Source organism: Cyprinodon tularosa, unplaced genomic scaffold (assembly GCF_016077235.1).
Source record: "Cyprinodon tularosa strain WSP-4 unplaced genomic scaffold, ASM1607723v1 ctg1258, whole genome shotgun sequence".
NCBI classification, from domain to species: Eukaryota; Metazoa; Chordata; class Actinopteri; order Cyprinodontiformes; family Cyprinodontidae; genus Cyprinodon; species Cyprinodon tularosa.
Window position 1 is genome coordinate 17,681 of NW_024038068.1, and position 22,030 is coordinate 39,710.

Sequence of the window (22,030 nt, forward strand, 5' to 3'; positions counted from 1 at the left end):
TTCTGATTTGTTTGTTTCTTAAATGTTGGATTAAAGTCATGCTACATCACTCTTAGCTTGAGTTACAGCTCCCCTGCTGGGTGCTTTTAGAGCTGCAGCTCTGTTTGCAGATCTATCCTGCCTTTAATCATCATAGCTGTGTGTTTGTTTGCAGGACACTGGCCATGTTGTGGAGGTTTATAAATCCGGCTTCGACCCTCCAGGTGACATTGAGTTTGAAGACTACAGCGCCACCATGAGGCGGAGCATCTCTGAATCCAGTTACCTGGACAACCGGGCTGAAGGCCGGAGACAAAGCAGGAAGCTTTGGCCATTTTTACGTAAAAATAAGGTAAGCCCCACCAGGTAGCCCCATCTAGTCATCTGGTAGCCCCATCTAGTCATCTGGTAGCCCCATCTAGTCACCAGGTAGCCCCATCTATTCATCTGGTAGCCCCATCTAGTCATCTGGTAGCCCCATCTAGTCACCAGGTAGCCCCATCTATTCATCTGGTAGCCCCATCTAGTCACCAGGTAGCCCCATCTAGTCATCTGGTAGCCCCATCTAAGAGGTGTTCTACTGACATTTAACTGTGTTATATGACTAATTCTGAATAGATTTAGATCCATCTTCTTCAGCTTATCCGGGGTCGGGTTGTGGGGGCAGCAGCTTCAGTAGGGAGGCCCAGACGTCCCTCTCTCCAGCCACATGGTCCAGCTCCTCCGGGGGAATCCCAAGGCGCTCCCAGGCCAGCAGAGAAACATAATCCCTCCAGCGTGTCCTGGGTCTCCCCCTGGGCCTCCTCCCAGTGGGACGTGCCTGGAACACCTCACCAGGGAGGCGTCCAGGAGGCATCCTAACCAGATGCCCGAGCCACCTCAGCTGGCTCCTCTCGATGTGGGGGAGCAGCGGCTCTACTCTGAGTCCTCTCCGGATGACTGAGCTCCTCCCCCTATCTCTAAGGGAGAGCCCAGCCACCCTACGGAGGAAACTCATTTCAGTCTGTTGTATCTGGGATCTCGTTCTTTCGGTCATGACCCAAAGCTCATGACATTAGATGAGGGTAGGAACGTAGATCCACCGGTAAATCCAGAGCTTTGCTTTTTGGCTCAGCTCTCTCTTCACCACAACAGACCGGTACAGCGCACGCTTCATAGCAGACGCCTCACCAATCCGCCTATCAATCTCCCGCTCCATCTTCCCCTCAGTCATGAACAAGACCCCAACATACTTAAACTCCTCCACTAGGGGCAGTACATCCTCCCCAACCCGGAGAAGGCCCTCTACCCTTTTCCGGCTCCAGACCATGGTCTCTGATTTAGAGGCACTGATTCTCATCCCGGCCGCTTCACGGTCGGCTGTGAACCGCTCCAGTGAGAGCTGTAGATCACGCCCTGATGAAGCCAATAGAACCACATCATCTGCCAATAACAGAGATGCAATCCTAAGGCCACCAAGACAGATCCTCTCAACACCTTGGCTGCACCTAGAAATTCTGTCCATAAAAGTTATGAACAGAATCGGTGACAAAGGGCAACCTTGGCGGAGTCCAACCCTGATTGGAAACGAGTCCAACTTACTGCCGGCAATGCAGACCAGGCTCTGACACAGGGACCTAACAGCCCCTATTAAAGGGTAACACCATTTTTTTTTCCATTGTTTCCTTGATTTTCCGTTATTCCATCATGTTCTACTCACCCATATGAGTTTAGTGTCATTTGGAGCCGTTCTGAAGATATTCCGTTAGGTTATATCCAGTAACGTCTTCCTATGGGCAACGACTTGAAGGCACAAACTAAACTGTTCATCATTTATTCTTTATGGTACGTCCGCCGTTAGATTTTTTCTATTTATATTTTTAAAAAACAAAGCAGAGTATCCCCCACAGGACCCCCGAGGTACAGGGTCAAATGCCTTCTCCAGATCCACAAATCACATGTAGACTGGTTGGGTAAACTCCCATGCACCCTCCAGGATCCTACTGAGGGTGTAGAGCTGATCCAGTGTTCCACGGCCGGGACTAAAACCACACTGCTCCTCTTGAAGCTGTGATTCGACTATCCGACGGACCCTCCTTTCCAAAACCCAGGAATAGACCTTACCAGGGAGGCTTAAGAGTGTGATTCCTATATAGTTGGAACACACCCTCCTTTTTTAAATAGAGGGACCACCACCCCAGTCTGCCAATCCAGGCCCCTAATGTCCACACAATGTTGCAGAGCCGCGTTAACCAACACAGCCCCACAACATCCAGAGCCTTAAGGTATTCAGGGTGAATCTCATCCAACCCTGGGGCCATGCCATCGAGGAGCTTTTTAACCACCTCAATGACCTCAACACCAGAGATGGGAGAACCCGACACGGAGCCCCCAGACTCTGCTTCCTCATTGGAAGACGTGTTGGTGGGATTAAGGAGGTCTTCGAAGTACTCCGCCCAGCAACATACGACGTCCCCAGTCGAGGTCAGCAGCACACCACCCACACTATGAATAGTGTTGGTGCTGCACTGCTTCCCCCTCCTGAGACGCCAGATTGTGGACCAGAATCGCTTCGAAGCCGTACGAAAGTCTTTCTCCATGGCCTCTTCCCGAAATATTCCCACGCCCGAATTTTTGCCTCAGCGACCAGCCGAGCCACCTGCCGCATTGACTGCCGGTAAATATCAGCTGCTTCTGGAGTCCCACAGGTCAATAAAGCCCGATAGGACTCCTTCTTCAACTTGACAGCTTCCCTCAATGCTGGTGTTCACCAGCGTGTTTGTAGGGTTGCAGCCGCAATTAATTGCATCAGTCAAAGGTTGTTAATCCATTTTTTCCTGTCCACTTCCTAACTGCAATCTGTAATCTGTATCCAGCCTAACTCTAATCTTCCTCCAAACTAACTCTAATCTGTCTCCAGCCTAACTCTAAACTAACTCTAATCTGTCTCTAACCTAACTCTAATCTGTCTCTAACCTAACTCTAATCTGTCTGTAACCTAACTCTAATCTGTCTGTAACCTAACTCTAATCTTTCTCTAAACTAACTCTAATCTGTCTCTAACCTAACTCTAATCTGTCTCTAACCTAACTCTAATCTGTCTCTAACCTAACTCTAATCTGTCTGTAACCTAACTCTAATCTGTCTGTAACCTAACTCTAATCTGTCTCTAACCTAACCATAATCTTTCTCTAACCTAACTCTAATCTGTCTCTAAACTAACTCTAATCTGTCTCCAGCCTAACTCTAAACTAACTCTAATCTGTCTCTAACCTAACTCTAATCTGTCTCTAATCTAACTCTAATCTGTCTGTAAACTAACTCTAATCTGTCTGTAAACTAACTCTAATCTGTCTCTAACCTAACCATAATCTGTCTCTAAACTAACTCTAATCTGTCTCCAGCCTAACTCTAAACTAACTCTAATCTGTCTCTAACCTAACTCTAATCTGTCTCTAACCTAACTCTAAACTAACTCTAATCTGTCTCTAACCTAACTCTAATCTGTCTCTAACCTAACTCTAATCTGTCTCTAGCCTAACTCTAATCTGTCTCTAAACTAACTCTAATCTGTCTCCAGCCTAACTCTAAACTAACTCTAATCTGTCTCTAACCTAACTCTAATCTGTCTGTAACCTAACTCTAATCTGTCTCTAACCTAACTCTAATCTGTCTGTAACCTAACTCTAATCTGTCTGTAACCTAACTCTAATCTGTCTGTAACCTAACTCTAATCTGTCTCTAACCTAACCATAATCTTTCTCTAACCTAACTCTAATCTGTCTGTAACCTAACTCTAATCTGTCTGTAACCTAACTCTAATCTGTCTGTAACCTAACTCTAATCTGTCTGTAACCTAACTCTAATCTGTCTGTAACCTAACTCTAATCTGTCTCTAACCTAACCATAATCTGTCTCTAACCTAACTCTAATCTGTCTGTAACCTAACTCTAATCTGTCTGTAACCTAACTCTAATCTGTCTGTAACCTAACTCTAATCTGTCTCTAACCTAACCATAATCTTTCTCTAACCTAACTCTAATCTGTCTCTAAACTAACTCTAATCTGTCTCCAGCCTAACTCTAAACTAACTCTAATCTGTCTCTAACCTAACTCTAATCTGTCTCTAATCTAACTCTAATCTGTCTGTAAACTAACTCTAATCTGTCTGTAAACTAACTCTAATCTGTCTCTAACCTAACCATAATCTGTCTCTAAACTAACTCTAATCTGTCTCCAGCCTAACTCTAAACTAACTCTAATCTGTCTCTAACCTAACTCTAATCTGTCTGTAACCTAACTCTAATCTGTCTGTAACCTAACTCTAATCTGTCTCTAACCTAACTCTAATCTGTCTCTAACCTAACTCTAATCTGTCTGTAACCTAACTCTAATCTGTCTGTAACCTAACTCTAATCTGTCTCTAACCTAACCATAATCTTTCTCTAACCTAACTCTAATCTGTCTCTAAACTAACTCTAATCTGTCTCCAGCCTAACTCTAAACTAACTCTAATCTGTCTCTAACCTAACTCTAATCTGTCTCTAACCTAACTCTAATCTGTCTGTAACCTAACTCTAATCTGTCTCTAACCTAACTCTAATCTGTCTCTAACCTAACTCTAATCTGTCTGTAACCTAACTCTAATCTGTCTGTAACCTAACTCTAATCTGTCTGTAACCTAACTCTAATCTGTCTCTAACCTAACTCTAATCTGTCTGTAACCTAACTCTAATCTTTCTCTAAACTAACTTTAATCTGTCTGTAACCTAAATCTAATCTGTCTGTAACCTAACTCTAATCTGTCTGTAACCTAACTCTAATCTGTCTGTAAACTAACTCTAATCTGTCTGTAACCTAACTCTAATCTGTCTGTAACCTAACTCTAATCTGTCTGTAACCTAACTCTAATCTGTCTGTAACCTAACTCTAATCTGTCTCTAACCTAACTCTAATCTGTCTGTAACCTAACTCTAATCTGTCTGTAACCTAACTCTAATCTGTCTGTAACCTAACTCTAATCTGTCTGTAACCTAACTCTAATCTGTCTCTAACCTAACTCTAATCTGTCTGTAACCTAACTCTAATCTGTCTGTAACCTAACTCTAATCTGTCTCTAACCTAACTCTAATCTGTCTCTAACCTAACTCTAATCTGTCTGTAACCTAACTCTAATCTGTCTGTAGACTAACTCTAATCTGTCTGTAACCTAACTCTAATCTGTCTGTAACCTAACTCTAATCTGTCTCTAACCTAACTCTAATCTGTCTCTAACCTAACTCTAATCTGTCTGTAAACTAACTCTAATCTGTCTGTAACCTAACTCTAATCTGTCTCTAACCTAACTCTAATCTGTCTCTAACCTAACTCTAATCTGTCTCTAACCTAACTCTAATCTGTCTCTAACCTAACTCTAATCTGTCTCTAACCTAACTCTAATCTGTCTGTAACCTAACTCTAATCTGTCTGTAACCTAACTCTAATCTATCTGTAACCTAACTCTAATCTTTCTCTAAACTAACTCTAATCTGTCTCTAACCTAACTCTAATCTGTCTGTAACCTAACTCTAATCTGTCTCTAACCTAACTCTAATCTGTCTGTAACCTAACTCTAATCTGTCTCTAACCTAACTCTAATCTGTCTGTAACCTAACTCTAATCTGTCTGTAACCTAACTCTAATCTGTCTGTAACCTAACTCTAATCTGTCTGTAACCTAACTCTAATCTGTCTGTAACCTAACTCTAATCTGTCTCTAACCTAACTCTAATCTGTCTGTAACCTAACTCTAATCTGTCTGTAACCTAACTCTAATCTGTCTCCAGCCTAACTCTAAACTAACTCTAATCTGTCTCTAACCTAACTCTAATCTGTCTCTAACCTAACTCTAATCTGTCTGTAACCTAACTCTAATCTGTCTCTAACCTAACTCTAATCTGTCTCTAACCTAACTCTAATCTGTCTCTAACCTAACTCTAATCTGTCTCTAACCTAACTCTAATCTGTCTGTAACCTAACTCTAATCTGTCTGTAACCTAACTCTAATCTGTCTGTAACCTAACTCTAATCTGTCTGTAACCTAACTCTAATCTGTCTCTAACCTAACTCTAATCTGTCTGTAACCTAACTCTAATCTGTCTGTAACCTAACTCTAATCTGTCTCTAACCTAACTCTAATCTGTCTCTAACCTAACTCTAATCTGTCTCTAACCTAACTCTAATCTGTCTGTAACCTAACTCTAATCTGTCTGTAACCTAACTCTAATCTGTCTCTAACCTAACTCTAATCTGTCTGTAACCTAACTCTAATCTGTCTCTAACCTAACTCTAATCTGTCTGTAACCTAACTCTAATCTGTCTGTAACCTAACTCTAATCTGTCTCTAACCTAACTCTAATCTGTCTGTAACCTAACTCTAATCTGTCTGTAACCTAACTCTAATCTGTCTGTAACCTAACTCTAATCTGTCTCTAACCTAACTCTAATCTGTCTCTAACCTAACCATAATCTGTCTGTAACCTAACTCTAATCTGTCTGTAACCTAACTCTAATCTGTCTCTAACCTAACTCTAATCTGTCTGTAACCTAACTCTAATCTGTCTGTAACCTAACTCTAATCTGTCTCTAACCTAACTCTAATCTGTCTGTAACCTAACTCTAATCTGTCTGTAACCTAACTCTAATCTGTCTGTAACCTAACTCTAATCTGTCTGTAACCTAACTCTAATCTGTCTGTAACCTAACTCTAATCTGTCTGTAACCTAACTCTAATCTGTTTCAAGCCTAAGTCTAATCACCCACCTGGTGGCTGACCTAACTAAAGTTCCCTAATTTTTCCGTATCTCCTGCAGCTGTTGCATCTCCTCTCATCCCCAAGACAGCCACCGCCCCCTCCTCCCACCTCCCCCTCCCCTGGAGAGTTGGTCAACAGCTCCCAGTCACCGCCAACAGGCTCCAGAGAACCAATCACACAGCGGCTCAGTGATCTGATGAGCTCTGGGTCCAGGACCAGGAAGCAGTGTCTGCGTAGCATAAAGAGAGGGGTATGGACACACACACACACACACACACACACAAACCTGTCTCTCCATCTTTGCAGGGCCTTTCCATTGATTTTCATTAACTTCTAAAGCCTAACCGTGACCTCTGACCTCTGACCCTAACCATTACAGTTTCAACACTAACTACAACTCAATTCACACCTTAGCCCTAAACATAACCTCTGACCCAAAAACAGCAAATGGTCCCCACAACATGCCCTTTTCCCTCAGATACAGCTTCTCTTTTCTAATGGTAGAAAATGGCCTGCAGCTGGTCTGATGACCAGTGGTTGTAAAGTGAGACATTTTCCTGGTCCTCACAAGGTATTTAGGGCTAAGGTGTCAGTTGGGTTAGGGTGAGGTATGGGTTAGTAATGGTTAGGGTGAGGTATGGGTTAGTAATGGTTAGGGTAAGGTATGGGTTAGTAATGGTTAGGGTGAGGTATGCATTGGTAATGGTTAGGGTGAGGTATGGGTTAATAATGGTTAGGGTGAGGTATGGGTTAGTAATGGTTAGGGTGAGGTATGGGTTAGTAATGGTTAGGGTAAGGTATGGGTTAGTAATGGTTAGGGTGAGGTATGGGTTAGTAATGGTTAGGGTGAGGTATGCATTGGTAATGGTTAGGGTGAGGTATGGGTTAATAATGGTTAGGGTGAGGTATGGGTTAGTAATGGTTAGGGTGAGGTATGGGTTAGTAATGGTTAGGGTGAGGTATGCATTGGTAATGGTTAGGGTGAGGTATGGGTTAGTAATGGTTAGGGTGAGGTATGCATTGGTAATGGTTAGGGTGAGGTATGGGTTAGTAATGGTTAGGGTGAGGTATGCATTGGTAATGGTTAGGGTGAGGTATGGGTTAGTAATGGTTAGGGTGAGGTATGCATTGGTAATGGTTAGGGTGAGGTATGGGTTAGTAATGGTTAGGGTGAGGTATGCATTGGTAATGGTTAGGGTGAGGTATGGGTTAGTAATGGTTAGGGTGAGGTATGGGTTAATAATGGTTAGGTGTAAGGTTAGGTTTAGGGTTAGGGGACTGAAAGGGTTGAAAATGACATTCAATGGGAGTCATCACATGGTCCTCACTGCATATAGCAGAACAAACGAGGGTGTGTGTGTGTGCCTATGTGAAGTATCAGTGGAGCCCATGTGTGAGTACATGTGTGTTGTTTGCATGTGGAAGGGGTTAAAGGTTAGATGGTGTTTCTGGTAACCTGATCTAGGCCTGAGCGTGAGTATTAGCTTTTCCAACACGCTGAACCGGACTCACTTTCAGCTTTCCTCTCCAACTGGACACCAAAGATGCTTCCTATCAACTTCAGCCCAGCCATGTCTAAACATTTAGAAACAACCTCCTTGGAGGGTAATCTGAACTTACGAACCTTTATGTCAGCACAGTGAGTCTGCCTGAAATAATCGTTCTTCCACACCACGTCTACTCAGTGGTTGGACCTTCCACCATAACATACAGGGACGTTTTGATAAGGAGGGAGGGGCCAAATCCAAAATAACACTTATTGTTTTGAGAGCAGGCTGCTCAGGAATTTACCTTCAGCCTTAAAGTCTTTAGTCGCTGTGCTCCACATGACGAATCCAATATTCCATATTTGTTGGGCTTTTCCGCCTTGAGGCGAGCGTGAACATCCAAGACATTATCCCATCTCACCTTTGAGTTCAACCACCGCAGCCAGCCTGCGCTCAATCGCACCCAGCATACGGCTCAGCTCCCAATCTTGCTCATTCACAGCCTTTGTGAGGGCGTGAACCGCTGCAGGCGGCCTGATCAATGCCCAAACTGCTGCCGACATCCTCTGTAATTATAGATACATCAGGTATCCTCCAAATCCAAACACGAGAAATCTGAGTATTATAAATCCAAACATCCTCCACTGACATCATTGTAAAACAAACCATCCTCCAAGTCTTCCAGGAGTCCATGGTGCATCCCACGAAGTATGTCCCGGCAGGACAGGACGGGTCCCCTTTTCCCTGACTTCCAGTTGAGAAAATTTGATCAATTCTAACCCTGACAGACCAGCTGACCAGATCCAGTGTTTGAGTTCGGTTGAAATGAAGAAAGAGTTCAGAAAAGACAAGACAGCAAAGCAGAGACAGTTCAACAGTGTTGAACGCAGCACTGAGGTCCAATAGTACCAGAACCGCGGTTCTGCTATGAGGTGAGTCTCTGTACGGAGGAGAGGGAGGAAGCCAGACTGGAAGATGAAGAAGCAGCAGAGTAGAAAGCATCAAAGCTTCTTCTTAATCTGACTGATGAAGCGAAGGTTGGAGACGGGCCTGTAGTTCTGCAGGAGCAGCTGGTCCAAGTTCGTCTCTGACTCTGTAGAACCAGGACTGCTGACCCAAATGTAGGTTCTATGTCAGACGTTGTCCAAAGGGTAACCTGATAGAACAGATCTGCTCCTGATAGATTGGGTCAGAACCAAGATAACTTGGTCCAGACTCTCTGTGGACCTTGTGTGGTTCTGAAGAACCACCATTCTGGACCTGGCCCTCACACACAGCAGAGACTGAACCTCCAGCAGCAGATCATCTTCTACTCCTCGATCATTTAGTCCGTCCTGCTGGGTTGGATCGTCTACAGAACAGGAAATGAAACTCCGCTCATCTTCATTAGGGGAACCTTCTGATGCTGAATGAAGGAAACACCTGATTAATCTGATGTTTTCACTTGCATTGATGTTCTCCTTGTCTTTTTTCATGCCCTCGTCTCATTGGACAGCTGTCCCTGAAGCTGGTTAGTATGCATCCCGGTCTGTCCCAGATCCACACCTGAGTGGCTCCTAATGAAGGTTGCTGAACTGTTGCAGGGCTCCAGCCTGACCGACTGCAGCCACCTTCCTCCTGAGCAGAGGCGCAAGAAGCTTCTGACCCGAATAAACAACATCAACCAGGAGATCCAGAGAGAGCGAGAACAAAGGTAACAATGCCCCCCCTCCCCTGGGGGGGTGGAGAAGGTAGAGGACCTTCACCTCTGACTGCAGTCAGAAGGTCAGAACCATCCATAGAACCTAGAATATGATCCTGACTGGATAAAAGTTCTCAATCTAGATGTCCAATGTCAGAGCTTCACTCTACATGCAGTCATCCACACCTTGATGCCTCAGCCACAGCTGCTCTGGGGCCCGCTGATAGAAGAGAGGCTGCAGTAGGGGCCAGCTGAGTCAGAGGAGCCACATCAGTACAGGGCATCTACCATTAGCAAGCTGGGATTTAAACCAGCAACCCTCTGACTGCAGGGTGAGCTCGTACATCCTGATTCCTTCATCTCTGCTAGAAACGTTAAAAACATCAGCTGATCTGAAAAGAAACGATCATAGATCTACGTCAGGAGAACCAGGGGAACCTTCTGGATGGAGATGATCACGAAACAGACCAGGAGTCGGCTCATCTTCATCATCATCTTCATCACCATCATCATCACCATCTTCATCACCATCATCATCATCGTCATCATCTTCATCATCATCGTCATCATCTTCATTGTCATCTTCATCATCATCACCATCTTCATCATAATCATCATCTTCATCATCATCACCGCCATCATCTTCATCATCATCACCGCCATCATCATCACCATCATCATCATCTTCATCATCATCACCGTCATCATCATCATCACCATCTTCATCATAATCATCATCATCTTCATCATCATCACCGTCATCATCATCATCATCTTCATCATCATCATCATCATCTTCATCACCACCATCATCATCATCATCACCATCTTCATCAAAGTCATCATCATCTTCATCATCATCACCGTCATCATCTTCATTGTCATCATCATCTTCATCATCATCATCATCACCATCTTCATCATAATCATCATCTTCATCATCATCACCGTCATCTTCTTCATCATCATCTTCATCATCATCATCATCCTCAGGGTAGCTGCTGATTACAGGAAGAGAAAAGGTTTAGAAGTTCCGTTTGATTCCAGCTGTAAACAGTTGAACTGTAACTTTAAGGAGTTTTACCTCCAGCTGAAAATGATCCTGTAATAGTTTATAAACTTCCTGCCTCCTGCTGCGGCTCTGATGGACTCTAAACTTCACCGCCGTCGTTTTAGAAATGCTTTTACCAACATGCCTGTAAATGTGTTTCAGCAGAAGGAGGTTGGTCCTCCATCCTTCCACTATTGATTCATAATCAATCCAGGTTTCTCCTCATTATGGAGCTCCATCACAGAAACTACATAAAACTCTCCTCAGGTTTCAAAAGGCCAAACTGTTAGCATTAGCATCTGACTGAATGTTCTCAGGAGGATGGACCTCCATGCTGCTCAGAGCGCCACCTACAGGTTGATCTGTTGGAGCCCACAGAATGACGAAGACTCCTGGAGGTTAGAGGAAGATCAATTTAGGCCTTTTTTGTGGTTTTTAACTTGTTGCACTAAAGGAATAACTGAGTTAGAGCAGAACCGCTGAGCTAGATCCTCCAGATATCAAAGGTTAGTCAGGCTCAAACATTCTGCTCTGACGTCAGAACCCATTTAATGTGAAGATTTTGTAAATGTATTTGAGTTTTCTTCCTTCCAGGCATTAGAAGCAGAACCATAATTCACATCATCTAAGCATGCAGTCAGAAACTGGAGCCGTCAGACTCAGCTCTGTGTTTCAGAGACGCTCTGCTGAAAATGAGGGAGGTCTATGAACGAAGTCCACAGATGGGAGACGCCAGAAGTTTGGACCCTCGACTGGAGGAGGTGAAGCTGAACCTCCAGAGACTTGAGGAGGAATTGAGAAGGAACCAGGTGGGTGGTCCTTCTCAGAGCTCCTGGTTTCAGGGTAGGGGGGTAGGGGGCCCTGAACAGGCCTCTTATAGTACTTATAGTAAGAAATACATAAGAGGGACATTTCATATTTATTACTTTAAGCTTAGTCTGAGACTGAACCCACATAGCGGACACCTTGGCTGAATGGTTGGAGAAGGATGAGAGGTTTATGTGTCATAAAACGTGATAACAATGTATCATGGCAGCAGCGACCAGAAACAGCTCCCAACGATTCCACAAAATACGCCGTTCAAAATGCTACAAACCAGGCATTAAGCCTTCATCTACGACCGCCAACGCCTGCTGGAGCTACGGTCACTAAGCGTTCTAAATACAGATATTCTTCACCGTTTAAATGTAAACGCAACAGCAGCGGGCTCACTTACCAGGCCAGAGGAAGAGATGCACATGGCGGGCTAACGACAAAGCTATGGAGAAATCCTCACAGACCTCCGCTTCCATCAGTCCTGCTCACCCACATCCGCTCACTGGAAAAAGATGGATGATCTCTGACTGAAACTCTCATTAGAGGAGGAGATCAGTAACTGCTGCTCCATCATTCTGACGGAGTCATGGCTGCATCCAGCAATACTGGACAATACTATTAGCCTGGAGGGGCTAACGCTAAACTGCGCCAATAGGAACAAAGAACTAATCGGTAAGACTTGATTTTTATGATGGTATTTCTACATCACTACGAGGTCCTACTACATGCTACTAAGTTATTCGTATCTAATGTGAATATCACTAGTAGACCGTAGTACCAGTGAATCACCAGTATGTGTCAGCACTGCAGTGGAAATGTCTCCAGTCAGACAGATGATGTAAACGCTGACCCCGCCCTGACCTCCCCGCTGTTATAGGTTTGATTACGATAAGTAACCTTGAGATAAAAAGCCGCACCTCCTGTTTGTGAATTAATGATTGTTGATATATTTAACCCCCCCACACACACACACACACACACTCCGAATCCAACCCCTACATGCTGCATGTTGATGTACCTCCGTCCAGTGATGTTTAGCTCTTCTTTAATATTTTACTTTATATAAATATTTTTTACAGTGTCTTGTCTGCAATGTGGCAATAAGAATAGTTGCCTTGATGCCAAAAAGAGCCCAACAGGTTTTACTTTCACAGGTGGAGCAGTACGGCTTTCGCCACAGTGTTCCGCTTGATTTATGCATAGAAATAGCTTTATTATAATCATGCAGTGAGTTTTACAGATTAAATGGACACTGCAATGTAGGTAGAACAGAACTTACTTTATATTTTTAAGGTTTCTAAGGATGCTTGTTTTCCTTCTCAGACTTTGTTTCAACTACTTTCCATCTTCTTCTTTTGATTTTTTTATTCCTCACAGTCATGTGATTAAGCAGGATGGAGAACATCCCGTTACCATGGAGACTCCTCTGTGAACTTTAACTTTATCTCTTTACGTTGGACTGTTCTGCAGAGAGAGATTTAAATTTATTCAAAGAAATGGCTGAAAGACGGTCAGACTCCTGATGGCTAAGTGATTATTAACCTTCCTGTGTCTGGGCTCAACCAGTGAAAGAAGCTAAATCTGTTTTGTGCAGTGTCCCTATCTAATAAAAAAATAAAATGTCCCTTTGTTTGGAGTTTAAAAAATGCTGAGTAACAATCAGTTAAAGTGAAACAGTTCAGTTCATCCATACAGGTGAGCAGATCATGAAATTCCCAACCTTCCCTTCTGGTGTTCAGTGCAGATGGTCTCCAGGAACAGGGTCGTCTTCTCAGACTCACTCCAGCCTCTCTGGTCTTAAGTTATTGTAAACGTTAAATCTGAAGAGCCTTCTGAGAGACGTGTCCCTCTGAAGGAGTCCCAGCTCTCTGTCCTAGTGGACAGGTACTGGTAGTACTCAGTGGGAACTCTGGGTTCATACCGCCAGCACCCGGGACCCATTCTGGAGTTCTACGTTTCGCACTGAGCCATGTTCTCTGTGTGCAGGCATGGCTCTCCGAGGCAGACGGCAGTCTGTCCGATCACAGCAGTAGGAGACAGAGTGGAGGTTGTGGGTTGAACTCCCAGGCAACAACACCAGGCAGCAGCAGCTTGAAGCATCTGAATAACCGCAGCCCAGCCAGCAGAGAGAGGTGATCAGGACTAATTACTGCTTCTAACGATTGAGCTGAGCCTCTGAAGTGATTGGACTGAACTTTGCTCTCCCCTTCCAGCCCTGATGGCAGCTACACTGAGGACCAAGGAGCCGAACTTCACTTCAAGTCTCGCAGTTCAGAGTTTGATGACGACTTTGATGATGAAGAACCCTTACCAAGTATTGGCACCTGCAAGTCTCTGTATCCTTTCCAAGGTACTGACTCTGTTTGGACCATCTGGGACGGGTGGCCTGACGGCTTAAGACCTGAACTAAGGTAGCTAGTTCCGAACTCAGACTCACTCTGGGTCCCTGAGCAGAGCTTTTCACCTCAGATTAAACACTGAGACGGAGGGCTAATTTCGCTTCTGTGTGATAATACTGTAGAACGATACTATAGGACGATACTGTGGGACGATACTGTGGGACGATACTGTAGAACGATACTATAGGACGATACTGTGGAACGGTATTTTAGGATGATACTGTGGAACGGTACTATAGGACGATACTGTGGAACGATACTATAGGACGATACTGTAGAACGGTACTATAGGATGATACTGTAGAACGATACTATAGGATGATACTGTAGAACGGTACTATAGGATGATACTGTAGAACGGTACTATAGGATGATACTGTAGAACAATACTATAGGATGATACTGTAGAACGATACTATAGGATGATACTGTAGGACGATACTGTAGAACGATACTATAGGACGATACTGTGGAACGGTACTATAGGACTATACTGTGGAACGGTACTATAGGACGATACTGTAGAACGGTACTATAGGACGATACTGTAGAACGGTACTATAGGACGATACTGTAGAACGGTACTATAGGACGATACTGTAGGACGATACTGTAGAACGGTACTATAGGACGATACTGTAGAACGATACTATAGGACGATACTGTAGAACGGTACTATAGGACGATACTGTAGAACGGTACTATAGGACGATACTGTAGAACGGTACTATAGGACGATACTGTAGAACGGTACCATAGGACGATACTGTGGAACGATACTATAGGACGATACTGTAGAACGATACTATAGGATGATACTATAGAATGATACTGTGGAACGATACTATAGGATGATACTGTAGAACGATACTATAGGATGATACTGTAGAACGATACTATAGGATGATACTGTAGAACGATACTATAGGATTATACTGTGGAACGGTACCATAGGATGATACTGTAGAACGATACTATAGGATTATACTGTGGAACGGTACTATAGGATGATACTGTAGAACGATACTATAGGATTATACTGTGGAACGGTACTATAGGACGATACTGTAGAACGATACTATAGGATGATACTGTGGGACGATACTATAGGATGATACTGTGGAACGGTACTATAGGATGATACTGTGGAACGGTACTATAGGATGATACTGTAGAACGATACTATAGGACGATACTGTAGAACGATACTATAGGATGATACTGTGGGACGATACTATAGAATGATACTGTGGAACGATACTATAGGATGATACTGTAGAACGGTACTATAGGACGATACTGTAGAACGATACTATAAGATGATACTGTGGGACGATACTATAGAATGATACTGTGGGACGATACTATAGGATGATACTGTGGAACGATACTATAGGATGATACTGTAGAACGGTACAATAGGATGATACTGTAGAACGATACTATAGGATGATACTGTGGGACGATACTATAGAATGATACTGTGGAACGATACTATAGGATGATACTGTAGAACGATACTATAGGATGATACTGTAGAACGATACCATAGGATAATACTGTAGAACGATACTATAGGATTATACTGTGGAACGGTACCATAGGATGATACTGTAGAACGATACTATAGGATTATACTGTGGAACGGTACTATAGGATGATACTGTAGAACGATACTATAGGATGATTGTTGGGTTTTTAATCCAGAAAAATGTGAGTTTAAAAGATTAAAAGGAAATGATCAACACAGAGACAGGGTTTTGTGACGTCAGCGTGTGCCGGGTGGAGAGAAGATTCTGGCTTGGAAAGCCATCACCTTCTCCCACCGATCCCTTCATAGCAAAGCCTTTTATTAACAGTTTACAACATCAAACAGGCGGGCCTAAAACAGAAGAGCCAGTAATCATTGTCTGGGAGGATGCAGGTAACAAGATAGTGTGAATTGACCAACTGGCTGGATGGAAGTCACACAGCCGTGTGATTCTGCCTCATGACCTACAGGAGGTCATAAAAGTTTATGACCCTTCTGGTTGAAACACAGGATAGTTATCACTCTAACATTTCCCTCCTCTTATACATAAAAACATCAGCATCTTTCAATTCATATTGTATTCATAGGAGTAGGAATATGAGTACAAACATAACAGTCTGTTTTGTTTAAATCTTCAGCAACGCGCTTGGAATGCTGCCACCACATCTTGGCACTGTAGGATGACTTGCTGTGGATCCATCAAAAATCATCCTGCTCTTCCTTTGTTTCAGACACTCAGTTTGAGTTCCTAGGAACACCGGTCCAACAGTCATCACCGGGCAGCATAACCACTTTGGTTTTTCAGATCTTTGCCAGTCCGTCCAAGGAAACACCCACTAACCGGACTCTAAAAGACTGGGTTAGGTTGGTCCCTTCACCAGCGTTGAGACGAGTGGTCCTAAAAAAAACCAAACCCCTTTGAAGCTGGACTTCACCACAGATCTATACCTTAGTCGTGGGGTCCCTGTGAAAGTAACTGGGCTTTTTTGCTGAGGAAATGTTTTTATTCAGTTTACAATGACTCTGGTGGATCCAAGTGTTTCTCTCCTGGATCTTCACAGTGGTGGGGGTTGTTAGTTGCACTTATGTAGGGTCCTTCCCACCTCGGAGCTTTCCAAGTTTTCCTTTTGATGATTTTAATCAGCACTCGGTCTCCAGGCTTCAGGCCTTCCTGTGGGGAAACAAAAGGAGCACTAGGCAGATTACATGTTTTCTGAACAGTTTTGTCGCTGAAAAGCTTCAGCATCCACTTAGTTAGCGGGTCAATGTCATCTTGTTCTTTTTCTGCCCATGGCTTTCCTGTTTCTGCCATTAATTTTCTCAATCTATTTTTAACATCCTCGAACCATTTAACTGGGTTCTGTCTGGCTGGAGGTAAACCTCGACAGGCAGTCCGCATCTCTGCATCTGTCCATGGCCCACACACAAGAACAGTGGGTCCACAATCCAGTGGGTCACCATCTTGGGGTCCCGTGCGTTGACCACAATGAGGGTTGGCCACCTCCAACACCGGAAAAGCACATGCCCCCTCCCCAGGATCTTGGTCCTGTTCTTGTTTTTTTAATTCAGCCAATCTTGGATGAATAGGGGCAGATGGGCCCCTTCCACAAGCCTCCACTTGATAATCATCCCTGTAACACTTCGAATCAAGCTTCACATCCCCCCCTGATTCCTCCAACTCATGCTCACAAGAGTCAGCGGCACTGAGATCCATACCATCCACAGAGGACGACACGGACAGGGGGCCTGCTCCTGCTCCTCCAATATCACCACACGATGGTGGGGCTACTGGAGGAGGAACAGTGGCATGGCTGTGTTCATATTCACCGTGATGGGGTTTATGTCCACCTTCCTGCGCAGCTGATGCCACTGCTTGAACCCCATCACCCCCTTGAATTTGATTAGGGTCAGGATATTGAGGAAGCATACGGGATACAACAGTTTCTTCATCAGCTTTAACTTTTACAGCAGCAATTGTAGCTGTCTTTCTATCGTTCTTCTGTTGTATTTGGCTTTCCCTATTTTTTGCTTGCATAATCCACTTATTTAACTCTTCTAATTCTTTTCTGTATTTAGCTTGTTTTCTTTTTGATTTATACACCAACTTCATCTCCACCTTCTGCTGAATCTTTGTCAGCGGCTCAACTCTCAACTTTCCATCCCAGTCCTCCTTCTCAATCCACTTTCTGGCAAACTCTGGGTCACCACCACAACACGCCACCATCCATCTAACATCACCTGGCATTTCCTTCTTACTACTGCCTTGTCCCATTTTTAAAGAATTTAGTCCAGAACACAGCGGTTCGATTGTTTCCTCACACACTTTCACACAGTCACACACACCTAAGGCCTAATATTTTTTATTTTTTAACCAACATAGAGTCCCAGACTCGAATGCACAGAATACCCAGGTCCCAGACCTGTAAACAAAACTTGGTTTCGTCAAATATTCTTGCAACTACAACCAGTTATAGCTTTCACACAGAGGGTCCCAGACCCAAACGCACAGAATACCCAGGTCCCAGACTTGTAAACAAAACTTGGTTTCGTCAAATATTCTTGCAACTACATCTAGTTATAGCTTTCACACAGAGGGTCCCAGACCCAAACGCATAGAATACCGATCCCAGATCTATCACAACAAACCCTGTTTGTCAAATATTCTAGCGACTACAACTAGTTATAGCTTTCACGTGGTCCCAGACAAACTGTTGATAAAAAACTTTAGGCGTACCGTTTCTGTGCAGATCAGTCCTCAGCTTGAGTCGTCACCAGGATGTCCAGGGCAGGGCTGGACCAACCTATTGGCTCTGTCCGGCAAAGGGTGGACGGCTGTCGTCAGTTTCTTGGCCTTGGTCCCGCACGGTCCTGGACAATTGGATCTTGACTCCCGGATTTCGGCACCAAAAATGTTGGGTTTTTAATCCAGAAAAATGTGAGTTTAAAAGATTAAAAGGAAATGATCAACACAGAGACCGGGTTTTGTGACGTCAGCGTGTGCCGGGTGGAGAGAAAATGCTGGCTTGGAAAGCCATCACCTTCTCCCACAGATCCCTTCATGGCAAAGCCTTTTATTAACAGTTTACAACATCAAACAGGCGGGCCTAAAACAGAAGAGCCAGTAATCATTGTCTGGGAGGATGCAGGTAACAAGATAGTGTGAATTGACCAACTGGTTGGATGGAAGTCACACAGCCGTGTGATTCTGCCTCATGACCTACAGGAGGTCATAAAAGTTTTTGACCCTTCTGGTTGAAACACAGGATAGTTATCACTCTAACAATGATACTGTAGAACGATACTATAGGATTATACTGTAGAACGATACTATAGGATTATACCGTGGGACGATACTATAGGATGATACTGTGGGACGATACTATAGGATGATACTGTAGAACAATACTATAGGATGATACTGTAGAACGATACTATAGGATGATACTGTAGAACGATACTATAGGACGATACTGTGGGACGGTACTATAGGATGATACTGTAGAACGATACTATAGGATGATACTGTGGGACGATACTATAGGATTATACTGTGGAACGGTACTATAGGATGATACTGTAGAACGATACTATAGGATTATACTGTGGGACGGTACTATAGGATGATACTGTAGAACGATACTGTAGGATGATACTGTAGAACGATACTGTAGGATGATACTGTAGAACGATACTATAGGATTATACTGTGGAACGGTACTATAGGATTATACTGTGGGACGATACTATAGAATTATACTGTGGAACGGTACTATAGGATTATACTGTGGGACGATACTATAGGATGATACTGTAGGACGATACTATAGGATGATACTGTAGAACGATACTATAGGATTATACTGTGGGACGATACTATAAGATGATACTGTAGAACGATACTATAGTATGATACTGTAGAACGATACTATAGGATGATACTGTAGAACGATACTATAGGATGATACTGTAGAACGATACTATAGGATGATACATTAGAACGATACTATAGGATGATACTGTGGAACGATACTATAGGATGATACTGTGGAACGATACTACAGGATGATACTGTAGAACGATACTACAGGATGATACTGTAGAACGATACTATAGGACGATACTGTAGAACGGTACTATAGGACGATACTGTAGAACGATACTATAGGACGATACATTAGAACGATACTATAGGACGATACTGTAGAACGATACTACATGACGATACTGTGGAACGATACTAAAGGACGATACTGTGGAACGGTACTATAGGATGATACTGTAGAACGGTACTATAGGACCATAATGTAGAACGGTACTATAGGACGATACTGTAGAACGATACTATAGGACGATACTGTAGAACGATACTATAGGACGATACTGTAGAACGGTACTATAGGACGATACTGTAGAACGATACTATAGGATGATACTGTGGAACGATACTATAGGATGATACTGTAGAACGATACTATAGGATGATACTGTGGAACGATACTATAGGATGATACTGTAGAACGGTACTATAGGACGATAATGTAGAACGGTACTATAGGACGATACTGTGGAACGATACTATAGGATGATACTGTAGAACGATACTATAGGATGATACTGTGGAACGATACTATAGGACGATACTATAGAACGGTACTATAGGACGATAATGTAGAACGGTACTATAGGACGATACTGTAGAACGATACTATAGGATGATACTGTAGAACGATACTATAGGATGATACTGTGGAACGATACTATAGGATGATACTGTAGAACGATACTATAGGATGATACTGTAGAACGATACTATAGGATGATACTGTGGAAGGATACTATAGGATGATACTATAGAACGATACTATAGGATGATACTGTAGAACGATACTATAGGATGATACTGTGGAACGATACTATAGGATGATACTGTAGAACGGTACTATAGGACGATACTGTAGAACGATACTATAGGATGATACTGTAGAACGATACTATAGGATGATACTGTAGAACGGTACTATAGGACGATACTGTGGAACGATACTATAGGATGATACTGTGGAACGATACTATAGGATGATACTGTGGGACGGTACTATAGGATGATACTGTAGAACGATACTATAGGACGATACTGTAGAACGGTACTATAGGACGATAATGTAGAACGGTACTATAGGACGATACTGTGGAACGATACTATAGGATGATACTGTAGAACGATACTATAGGACGATACTGTGGAACGATACTATAGGATGATACTGTAGAACGATACTATAGGATGATACTGTAGAACGGTACTATAGGACGATAATGTAGAACGGTACTATAGGACGATACTGTGGAACGATACTATAGGATGATACTGTGGAACGATACTATAGGATGATACTGTGGAACGATACTATAGGACGATAATGTAGAACGGTACTATAGGATGATACTGTGGGATGGTACAGTTGGACGATACTGGCGTCTTTCCTCAGTTATAAACATCTTTTCTGCCTGAAACATTACTCTTCTTGTTTCTCACTACGCGTACTTGGTTTGTCATCCTGCTCCTGATGAACGCCAGCTTCTGTTTCCACCGTCGCAGCATCAGTCTGACGCGTCGCTGCTTAGCAGGTGCTCTTGTGCTTGGTTGGTTCCTTGGTCAGAATTAGATTGTTTTCTTCCTTTTGGTTTAATTTGGGGAATAAGAGTTCAATATGCAGCGTGAGTTTTGTTTTATTGATATTAAGGAGTCTATAGTTAGTATAGTTCTGGTGCTGTGAGGTCATCGCTAAAAAGGCTGAAGCGTTGAAGGAGGGATTGGGACGTTATGAACCTTAAACAGTTCATCAAGCATTTCATTAGGAATTAGACAGAGAACATGAAGATAAATGGGCCGCTTTGACATCTGATGAACTCTATGCCTGTAATGTATTGATAGAGGAAACTCTGACTTCTGATTGGTTGGTTTTTACTATCTGTTTGTGATTGGTTCCTCCTGTTCCTGGGAGGTTCTGGTTGGTTCTCATTTTTTCTCTGCTTTGTGATTCCTGCAGGTCAGAATGAAGGAACGCTGTCCATGGTGGAGGGGGAGCTACTTTCTGTTGTGGAGGAGGATAAAGGTGATGGTTGGACTAGAGTCCGCAGGAACCTGGAAGAGGAGGGATATGTTCCTACGTCCTACATCAAGGTGTTCCTGGACAGCAGCGCTAAAGGTGACAGAAGCTGAAAGGAGAGCAGCTGGTTTACTTCAGGGTTCAGGGAGGTTCTGCTCCTTCATGCTCCTTCAGCTCCTGAGGGAGGCTTTAAAGAATGACTGGG

General features: G+C 43.4%; 1 protein-coding gene across 2 annotated transcripts in view; it reads left to right on the top strand.

Annotated features, from left to right (window-relative positions):
• The window catches only part of LOC119777638 (formin-binding protein 1-like), a 35,234-nt gene that overhangs the window by 12,046 nt on the left and 1,158 nt on the right, over positions 1–22,030 (top strand). For both annotated transcript variants that reach the window (XM_038276602.1, XM_038276601.1), the window contains 8 exons: positions 155–331; positions 6,809–7,000; positions 9,733–9,747; positions 9,821–9,930; positions 11,646–11,778; positions 13,772–13,917; positions 13,999–14,135; positions 21,766–21,924. In XM_038276602.1, coding sequence (XP_038132530.1) covers positions 155–331; positions 6,809–7,000; positions 9,733–9,747; positions 9,821–9,930; positions 11,646–11,778; positions 13,772–13,917; positions 13,999–14,135; positions 21,766–21,924 — 1,069 coding nt within the window. The remainder of the gene's footprint in view (positions 1–154; positions 332–6,808; positions 7,001–9,732; positions 9,748–9,820; positions 9,931–11,645; positions 11,779–13,771; positions 13,918–13,998; positions 14,136–21,765; positions 21,925–22,030) is intronic.